The sequence below is a fragment of the Micropterus dolomieu genome, linkage group LG10, assembly GCF_021292245.1.
Source record: "Micropterus dolomieu isolate WLL.071019.BEF.003 ecotype Adirondacks linkage group LG10, ASM2129224v1, whole genome shotgun sequence".
NCBI classification, from domain to species: Eukaryota; Metazoa; Chordata; class Actinopteri; order Centrarchiformes; family Centrarchidae; genus Micropterus; species Micropterus dolomieu.
Genome location: NC_060159.1, coordinates 29,298,654 through 29,309,579, shown reverse-complemented (window position 1 = coordinate 29,309,579; position 10,926 = coordinate 29,298,654). Strand labels below are relative to the sequence as shown.

General features: G+C 40.8%; 1 protein-coding gene, 1 long non-coding RNA gene and 1 pseudogene across 2 annotated transcripts; all 3 read right to left on the bottom strand.

Moving 5' to 3' along the window:
- Positions 1-10,926, bottom strand: part of LOC123977518 — a 37,270-nt pseudogene that overhangs the window by 20,271 nt on the left and 6,073 nt on the right.
- On the bottom strand, positions 451-6,424 carry LOC123977367. The gene is made up of 2 exons (XR_006826643.1): positions 6,108-6,424; positions 451-749 (listed from the first exon to the last, which is right to left on the bottom strand). It is a non-coding gene; the product is annotated as an uncharacterized LOC123977367 (long non-coding RNA).
- LOC123978174 (stonustoxin subunit beta-like) lies at positions 8,278-10,186 on the bottom strand. Its single transcript, XM_046061333.1, has one exon. The coding sequence runs from the start codon at positions 10,184-10,186 to the stop codon at positions 9,518-9,520; it is 669 nt and encodes a 222-aa protein (XP_045917289.1). The 3' UTR covers positions 8,278-9,517.

Sequence of the window (10,926 nt, the reverse complement as noted above, 5' to 3'; positions counted from 1 at the left end):
GCTGTTCGGCTGGTTGTCTTTTACTATTATTATTATTTTTATTGTTTGTTGTTGTTTTTCTCCTCCCCAAGCCCCCCTCTCTGTTCTATTGCAGGTTTTGTTGCTTTCTGCAATTGGTGTTTCCCACTGCTTTTCCCTGTTGTCCCCCTTCTCTTACAGGTGTTGTCTGTTTGTGCCCCCCCATCCCCGTGTCTGCCCCCCCATCCCCGTGTCTGCCCCCCTGTCCGGCCCGCTGACAAATCAATACATAATCAAATAAATAATAAAACAGACAAAGGAGTATTTTAATACTCTCTTGTTAAAGTAAAATCTGTCTGGCACAATATGGTATCCAGGTCATCATACTCTATACCAGGCTGCTGGGCAGGACAGGTTTAAAAAAAAAGAAAAACAAAAGAAAAAAAAAGAAAGAAGTTTGGTCCATGGTGCAAAATATATAAAGCAACCAACTGCATTCAACAAAACAGTTTATTATATAGAGGGAGAGGTAAGTAAGGTTTCCTTGAATGGGCAGTCTTTAAAGAAACTCATTAAACCTCCTACAGGGTGAGAATGATGGCAGAAAGCAGGCAAGGAAAGGCATATGTGCATAAGTGTTCAAAATAGTCCAAGCATTCTTCCACTGCAACAATAGGAAGAAAAGCAGATCTGGACACTTGGTTGTTTTTGGTAAATTCCACTGTCAGAAGCCGAACACGTCATAGGCCCCAGATAAGAGCGGGTCTTGAGAAGACTCAAGCCTGTTTCTGCTGGAGAAAACGGGGAGAGGTAAAGAAAGATGAAACAGTGTTAAGGTTAATACATTGAAAGACATAGATTTTAATATCATAATATAAATAATAACTATAATACACATGGAAAGCCAATGTTTCCCCAAACATTTCCATGAGGTTGAGATTACAGGAGTGAGAGTACACACCTACAGTTAGGTCCATTCGTATTTGGACATGATTTTGGTTATTTAGTTAGAAGAGGGATCAAGTGTTTACACATCCAGGTAAAAAGCAAAATCATTATATATCCCTGCAGGGTAAAAAGGAAAAAAGGTTTGCACACTTTTAGGCTGCAAATAATTCTATATGTTAATTCTCTGTATTTTTAAGGCAACATTTCGATCTACAAGAATGAAATGTCCAGACTTCTCAAATAATGTATGCGTTTTGTGGGTCATCACTGTTGACTTGCTATAATTTAGGTGGCAGGCTAGCCCAGAGGTTTGAGTGACCACACCCCCAGAAGAGCTACAGGGAAAACCTTGACTTGCGTCTGCAGTGGCAGTGCAGTGTTTTATCACTGAGGTCAAAATTGGTGATGTTGCTGTTGTTGTTGTTGGTGTACACCACCTTTAATTAGTAATTAGTACTTAGTAATAACAATGTAATTAAATTGTTGAAATTTATTTAATTCATGACAGAGCTATTGTATTAAACTGCATTACATTGTACAGGTACAAAACAGTGAAGACCAGTAGCTGAAAGGAAGGATGTGTAAAGGCCTCGGTAGCTCAAATTATTTGTATTGTATGTCTCATGTAAACAATTTATATATTTGTGGAAGAACATTTGTCCTGGATATTGTTGGCTGGATATGGTATTTGTACTCCACAAGTTACTCTGTAAATATACAAGCTTGCCACGTTTCTATGAGGCCTATAAGTGATACAGCTGCCAGTGTATTAGGTACACCGAGCTGAAACTAATGCGGTCCTGCAATAATCCTACCTTCATGAAGGTTAAAATGTTCAGTGTTTGCTGATTCAACTCTGATTATTCTGGAGGACACAGAGAGCTGTTTCTGACAGGGACATTTGGACTTTTTGGATCCTTTGTGGACTGCTCGCTCATTAAAGTCAGTCTCCAATGGTTTCACATATCAGCCTCTTTAACAGAAAAACATATGAAGTCATTATCTATCTGCTGCAGTTACAACGTTAACTTTTTGTACCGCGCTGATCGACATCGATGCTGCTGATCTGATCAGCCGTCACTGATGCACTGTCCAACAAACAATGTGTGTAATGACTGAATGAACCAGAAACAACATTATTAGATACAAGCTAGTCATGTTATCTATTTAACTTAGCTGCCGTTACCGTTCATTGTAATCATGGGTAATGTTACTATTAAAGACGCAAATGAGTGCTGCTAACCTCTACAATAATTCTAATAACCAAAGATAAACTTTGAATGCCAACGAACTAACTTATAACTTAACATTTGAGGTAAATGTTGGCAAAATGACATGTGGTTTACTTTATCTTAGCTACTGTAGTGTTGCTTATGTTAGCTAGCTGCACTTAGAATCTGAATAAATTAGTTAATATCTTCCGATAAACATGAACAGCTGGCTACATAAAATACCAATATTGATTCAATTCATAAGAGGTCAGCTAATGGGTTAAAATTTCAAAAATAATTCATCAACTTACCCGCGAACGTACTTCAGAAACACTGAAATGAGGTTCAGCGCTGGAACTGTTCAGTGTTTCTGAGATTAGTTTCCTAATCTCAGAAGAGTCTGAGATTGCAGAGCCACCATCAAATCGCAGAGAGTGAACAATTTTTCTCTGTCCATTTTTCCTCTCCAGACCAAAAAAGAACTGAGAGGAAGCGTGATCTGACCAGAGCTCCCTGTGCTGCAGCGCCCAGCAAGCCGGACAGAGCCAACTTTTTAGATTTAAGGGAGTCTAAAAGCCCTCGATCTCCTGTAGAATCTACCAAACCCTGCAGTTCTACCACCTGAGCCTCCAGGTCCCTCATAGATCTGGTTACATCTCTAGTGACATTACAAGTGAACTGTTGACACAACTGTTTAATCTGAGATTTACCAAAATCCCACCACTGTTGAACACATGTGAAATTGGATTTACAAATTCTGTGGTTAACCCAGAAATATTCAAAGGCTAATCTAAAAGCCTTGTCATGAAGCAGGGCCGTGTTAAAATGCCAATAAGAGCTTTTTAGACGGACATTCTTTATAAAAACAGAGCAAACAACAAGAGAGTGATCTGAGAAGCCCACTGGGTGAATGTGACAGCTTTTAAAAATGTTCACATGGTGTTTAAAAGAGTAGAGGCGATCCAGCCCAGCCAGAGATAACACATTGTCTTTACAGTGACTCCAGGTATAAAACATCCTCCATCCATCAGACAACTCATGAGCTTCAGTCAGCTGCCTGAACCTGCGTGATGAAGCAAGATGAGGTTCTTGATGATTCCTGTCAAGCTTTGGATTTTCAGTACAATTAAAATCCCCTCCTAAAAACAAATACTCATCACTATTACAGTTCTGGATGGTGTCACACAGAACATTTAGCACCGCTAACCTGTCTGCTCCACTGGTTGGTGCATAAACATTAACAAACACCAAGTTAACATTTTCAAAATGAACTTCAAGCTTCAATAAACAACCCTCAGTAATTTCCTCTACTTTATGGGAAGAAGATAAAAAGCTCATGGAAAACACAATTCCCACTCCTCCACTGCAGCTGCACTTATGCTCAAACGGAAACTAACATTACTGGCGGAACAGCCGCCAGGGGCAATTCGGGGTTCAGTATCTTGCCCAAGGACACTTCGACACGCAACCAGGGGGAGCCAGGGATTGAACCGCCGACCTTCGGATTAACGGCCTCTCTACCTCCTGAGCCACAGCCGCCCAACATCACATCTATTTTCTTCAGCTCCATCAGCAGTAAAAATCAGTTCTTTTAACATCATCCCTCCATTTAGGTTCAAAGTGCCTATGTTGAAATCACACATGGAGAAAAAGGAGAGAACAAGAGGAAACAAGAAAAGAGAGAAACACATGTTTTTTGTTTAAACATTATCAGCTATTTGTGCTTTTACTCTGAGTACCAGTTTCTTTAAACGATAGATTTCCTGGTCTGTTAGTACATCATCTTCAAAGTTTCCTGATCTTTTTGTCAGAGACTTAGCTGACTCAACAAATAGTTTAAGATCTCGTCACCTCTCCTGGTGAGAGGTTGAGCAAATAATTGAGTTACAAAGAAGTGCTACAACAGAATCAGCTGGACCAGAGGTTCTGTCTCCTAAGACAATCACTAACGTCTGGCCCAGAGCAAACAATTGCATGATCATTTACACAGTCTGAGCATCTATGTTTTCTGGAACAAAAGATCCTTGACTGGGACCAGTCAAGGAAGGAGAAGAACAGCTAGTGAGGAAAATCACCAATCCCACATCCCTGACATGAAAGTACTTTAGTCAGGAAATCACGGGACTCACTAGATCACAAGTGAGAGTTTACTTAAGGGAAATAGAGAGTGTTTATACTGCAGATGTAGGACTGAACTGTGAATGAGAAAAAGAAAAAACAGAAAGTGTGTGAATGTTGAACAAAAGCTTTTGTGAACAGGGAAAGAGTTTTTTCTATAAATCAAGAATAAAGAAAATAAAGAGTTATTAAAGACAAAACAAGCTCCTAAATTTAAAACTAGAGATATTTAGAGCAAACCAATTCTAAATTTAAATACCTAAAGAGATCTAAATCTCTCTAGAGCTGACTGGGCAGCGGATACGGATTGGTTAAAGGAAGCACATCGCAGGGACACAAAGATAGAGGCAGGGACAGCTCCTCTTAACGAATCTGCATCTCAGCATGTCAAACCAGACCCGGACCTGAACTCGGTTCCCCCAAGAAGACGCCAGACTGCACCTGCTCCCCTGTCAACACAGCCAGCATCACAACCACCACCGGTGGGACAGCCGAGCGAACGAGAACAGCAACAACATGATGACAAGTTAATCTACCCACAGGCCAGCCTCAGAGAGCTGGATGAGGCCATGAGAGGGGGGGCAGCAGGGATGCAGCCGCTCACGTTTGGCTCTCTGATTGGCTCTCTGATTGGCTCTTATAAGTCAAAGCAGAAGCACGATGCTGCTGACAGAGTTTTAGTTTTTGTGTTTTTATTAAAATATTCTGTACCGTGATAATAACAGTCTACACATGTACTGTGCATGTCGCTGTTTACTTTGTGACGACTCCCAGTTTGTTTTCTGCCGCCACCGCCACTTGTAACTCCCGTGTTACATTCAGTAACAGTCCCAGTTCCTTATTGGTCTATGCAAAATAAAATCTGGTGCGATCAGCAGGTGGTCAAAATGTTACAGTTGATTGGTGGGAAATTTAGATTCATTGCTCAGCATAAAACCATGAACGTGATGCTTCATTTCAGCTGCAGCCCAGAGGAACAAGTCAGGATGAGATCCAAACAGGTTTTATCAAGTGGTGTGTATTAATACTCCTCCTCAGCAACACTGAGTACAAATGTGGTGTGTAGTCCACGTCTGCAGGGGAACCTCGAGTTAACCAGGAACAAAACCTGTTCGGAGCAGTTTGGAGATGCAGCGTAAATCACCATGCCAACAGACCTCGGGTAACACCTATCCACCTTTCGTAATAAGGGTTAACCAGGAAGTTACACCTGAAGTTACCTGGATAAGCCAGGTACCTCGCTTCGCAGTACAAGCCACTGCTTTACTACACATCACACTAAAGTACTGCAGCTTATACACACTGAAGTACTGCAGGTTATACACGCTGAAGTACTGCAGGTTATACACGCTGAAGTACTGCAGGTTATACACGCTGAAGTACTGCAGGTTATACTCCACATGGTATACACAGAAGAATATTAACACGCTGAAGTACTGCAGCTTATACACGCTGAAGTACTGCAGGTTATACACGCTGAAGTACTGCAGCTTATACACGCTGAAGTACTGCAGCTTATACACGCTGAAGTACTGCAGGTTATACACGCTGAAGTACTGCAGGTTATACACGCTGAAGTACTGCAGGTTATACACGCTGAAGTACTGCAGGTTATACAAGCTGAAGTACTGCAGGTTATACACGCTGAAGTACTGCAGGTTATACACGCTGAAGTACTGCAGGTTATACACACTGAAGTACTGCAGGTTATACACACTGAAGTACTGCAGCTTATACACGCTGAAGTACTGCAGGTTATACTCCACATGGTATACACAGAAGAATATTAAACACAGTGCATCATATCCTGTCCTGGTGAGTCCAGGTCCCTGTAGTATGGGAGTCTGATGTGACTCTGGGTCCTGGTCTTACCTGACTTTGACGTAGTCGGACAGCAGCCAGCGGTAGATGGCCTTGGTGGCGTGAGTCATGAAGGTGCGTCCTTTAAAGCTGGTCTTCTGCAGGAACCAGGGCAGAACTCCACAGTGTTCCAGGTGGAAGCTGAGAGGGAGGGCAACAGTTACTGAGGAGTTTCCAGGTCCACATCAGCCCTGACCTTTATGTTGGTCTGATTTCTCAGCATCATGTCAGGCAAAGCAGTTTGATTAGAAAGCACATTTCATACACAGGTCGAGTCTGTACAGAGAAGGGAAAACAACACACTTGGACATTAAAGTCCACCTGCTAGTACAGCTGAGTGTGTGTATATTAAAGTGTTCTCTGGTTATGCTGTCCTCACTAAAAGTTGTTGCAGGCAACGTGTTTTTCAGCTATACAGCTAGCTTAACATTATATTCTCCAGCATTGCATTCTCCAAGGAACAGGCAGGTTGTTGTGTTTGGCAGGATTTAATGAAGGAAAATATGTAATTTGTAAAACTGCAAAAAGGACACAAAGATACAAACATGTAAGTATCTTGTATGTACTAAATAATGTCTCTAGTACATTATTAGAGAAGGAATACTATCACAACAAGTACTGACTGTTACCAGGTACTGAAAGTAGGTATGTTCAATTCAATTCAATTCAATTTTATTTATATAGCGCCAAATCACAACAGTTATCTCACAGCGCTTTTCATAAAGAGCAGGTCTAGACCGTACTCTGTGATGCTATTTACAGAAGCCCAACAGTTCCCACCAAGAGCAGCACTAGGCGACAGAGGCAAGGAAACTATGTCAATCCAACAATACACTAACATCATCTACCGATATTCATAAATAATTTGACTACACTCAAAACAAGAAATAATAATATCGACATGTTAATACCACTGTATATTGAAGATGACTTATGGATGAAGCCGTTTGGTGGACTTAAAGACACAGGATTACAAGGATTGTTAACTGTGATGTTTCCTCTATGAGCCCATGTGAAAAAAGGAAGTTCCTAAACACCACTTCCTGTCATCCTGACTATTTACAATTAGCTTACTTCCTCTTCAGAGCAGCTTTTGTAATCACCACTAGGTGGTGCTAAGAACATACAAAATAAGCCTATAAACTAGTTCCAATACACTGGTTGCTGTGCTGATAAATGTTGGGAACTCACTGGCTGATGAGCAGCAGGTCCATTTCAGCCAGGTCCATCAGGTCAGTGTACGGCAGAGCGTCCGTCCCATCCAGACCAAGACGGATCCCACAGTCCAGCTGAACCACAACACACACGTTTTTTACACACTGAGGTGACTGAAAGCTGAACGCTGTGCAGCTGATGGGATTAAAAACGGACCAGAATCTTTGGTCCCTTGAACTCCAGGATGATGACTAAATGAACTCTTGAACTTTCGCTGCTCCGCGCGAGAGAGAAATTTAAATGACATTCCATCAAACTAATTTTGACAGCTACTTCCGGTCCCGCCCCCATACCGGATATGAGTATGTAACTGATAAGAGGGTTGCGTACATCCTTCCGTTGTGTGTTTTTGACTGATAATTGGAGGAGGTTTTTCATTGATTTAAAGACTTTATTAAGTAATAAAACATGAACTTGAATGAATTAACTGGTAGGTGTTTATGGTAATAAATTTATCATCAAAAAAGTATAGCAGTGAGTTATAAGTAAAGGAGGAATCTCCGGGGCCAGCAAAGGATCAGTAGGAGGTTTCTTCATTGATTTGGAATCAAGTCAGTCTTTATTATTAAACAAGTGAAGAATAAATTGAAATAATTACAGTAAAGCAGTAAAATGGTATAACAGTGAGTAAAAATTAAACAGCATTATAAATTACCTTCAACAGCATGCAGCAAAATAAGAGTGAGTTCCAAAATTAAACTTTGTAAAATCTTTGCTAAAGCTTTGTGTGACAAACTTACCATCATTAAAGAACTAAAGAATAAATGAAATAATTACAGTAAAATAGTATAACAGTGAGTTAAAATTAAACAGATTTTTAAATTACCTTCAACAGCATGCAGCAAAATAAGAGAGAGTTCCAAAATTAAACTTTGTAAAATCTTTGCTAGTGCTTTGTCTTACAAACTTGCCATCATTATCACTCCAAAGCTGTAGCCTAGTCTTAAACTTGTGAGTCTGTGTCTCCTCTGGCCTGTCCTCTCTCTTTCTGGTGTAGCATAGGCTGTGCAGGGTGAATTGAGGAATGTGCTCCACCCCCCGCACCTCCTTCCATACCTCCCTCTGTTTTCTCAATGAGTCGTGTTGTGTGTTTTAACTGTCATTAGCATCTTCAGGTAATCTTGTAGACCAGTTATGGAATAGAGTTATCTATAACCTCAGACTCCGGTTGTTAAAAACGGTCTGGGTTTATCAGACAGAGTTCGTTTTTGAAACAGGAACCTATTTTTATCAGCCGGAGACAAGAGTTTGGAACTGCAGACTATATATAATAATCTGGTTGTACCAGAAGTAACGGTCCCCAACCCCTCACCAGTTATTTCCCACATGCTGTCACATACAAAATAAGAGGATGGGCAGAGTTAGCCGTGAGCCAATGATAAGAGACTAGGAGGGGTTACCATAGGCCAATGATGGGAGTCTTCAAGAAATTGCCCAGAGGGCACTTGGATCCTTGAGCAGTATCTACCTACCAAAGAGGGGACCTCCATGCGGTGAATGTTTTTCAGCTAATGAGTGTTTGTATCTCTTAAAGACCTCTTGTTTCTTTCAAAAATGGAAATTTTAACATCAGTTTTAGTAATATTTAAACATTTCTCTGTGATACAAAAATATTCAGGGCCACTTTATTGAGAATTTACAGTTTTACCTGTTATTCAGAAATAACTTGGATGCATGCACAAATATCAAAGATTGCAGTATTAGCAAAAGGTACTTTATCGAGGGTTCAATTATATAAAATGTCTTATTACACTAGTGCAGTCATTTAAACTTTCTCTTAGGGGAATTCAGGTTTGTCTATAGTGCTTGGTGCTTGCATTTTTATATCCTTTGTGGAATGGTGAAATAGGCCTTTTTAAAGGGCCTTCATCTTTATCTTATTTTTTATTTGCTCTTCATAATTATAAATTAGGACTAAAATGCTCAGCAGCAAGTTCCTCACAAAGCTTGACAAAAGCAGATCAGAAAGCAGACTACTGTTGCGTGTCATGTACTAACTCTTAGTAGCAAGAGTAAAATTTGTTAACATGTTAACTTACACATGAGTTAAAGTGAGATAACTGTTGTTGTTGTTGTTGTTTGGCACTATATAAATAAATAAAATTGAAATTGACATTAAAAGCACAATCAGTGAGCCAGATGTTAACCAAAGTGAAGCCTCGTCAACCGCCAACATTTAAACCACAGGACTGGAAGTTGTCTCCCTCCTACAGAGAACACAGAGACACTGAGGAACCAGACCCGAACCAGAACCCAGGATAAAGAGGTTCAGTGAATGTGGTGTTGAAGGTGTGGAGGTGGATCAGTGTGTCAGAGGAGACTCTGTAGAAGGACAGAGAGCCAGCAGGACAGTCCACATACACTGCTACTCTGTTAGAGGAGGAGGAGGAGGAGGAGGAGGAGGAGGAGGAGGAGGAGGAGGAGGAGGAGGAGGAGGAGAGAGGAAGACTTGTTTCTCTGTAATTGTGCCAGACAGAGTAACGACCATCAAAGCAGAACAGACTCCAGGACTGATCATTTAATCCAAATACACAGTCTTTACTGTCTCCTCTCCGTTTGATTCCTCTGTAAGTCACTGATATAAAAACTCCTCCTCTCCACTCGACCTCCCAGTAACAGCGACCAGTCAGACCATCTCTACACAGCAGCTGTTCCCAGCAGTCAAATCTCTCTGGATGATCAGGATATGGCTGCTTCTCTGTCACATGTGTCACCTTCCTGTTGTTGTCAGACAGTTTGAGGTTTCTGTTTGCTGTGTTTGTGTCCAGTGTGAGTTCACAGAAATCTGATGGAGAGAACGAGACACAACACAGCAGCAGTTTATCATCAGACACATCTGAAGGTTTATTCTTTGTTTGTGTGCTGATGTTGTTCATTTCTATAAAGTTTAATGATGAAGCATTTAGTCAGTAATGTTTGAATGAATAAATACCACAACTATCAACTTTGTATTAAGAGAAACTGACTGTGTGCTGTTTTGTCATCATGAGTCAGATTGAATCCACACTTACACTTCCTCACATCAGGTTTTAACCTCTGCTCTCCACCATGGTCCACCCTGGAGGAAGAAACACAGTCAGAGTGATTTTCTATCCAACATGAGTCCTAACTGCTGTTCAACATGAAGCAGTGTTCCTCAGTTTGTCAGTGTGACAGAGAAACAGGCTGAAACTCATCTGTGTCAACTGTCTCCAGGATTCTTTCACTGTCTGAGAAAAGGACCTGAAGAAGAAGACAACTAATACGAGAGCAGGATGTCAAATATTGTCCTCTGCATGTTGTCCCGCTAAATAAACAGTTTGACCAGCATTCACACATGAACAACTAAACTGTTTCCAGACTGTTCTCAGATCAGATTCAACTTGTATTGAGTAATTTCTGTCAGAAACAGAGGGTCTGAGGACAGAGAGGCCACATGATGTACAGATTGTAAAGCTTTGAGACAAGTTTGTGATTTTGCACTTAATAAAACTGACTTGGGAATTTCATATCAATAAAGGACTGTATTTCACAGAGACAGATGAGGCTAAATGATGAAGTTAACAGAGAATAAAGGCACCGAGAAGGTGTTTCTCTCAGCAGCAAATAATTATATGCATCTAAATGTGCGCATTTG

Bases quoted from the DNA above. Each gene is read 5' to 3' on its own strand.
- LOC123978174 (XM_046061333.1), bottom strand. From the start codon at position 10,186: ATGAACAACATCAGCACACAAACAAAGAATAAACCTTCAGATGTGTCT.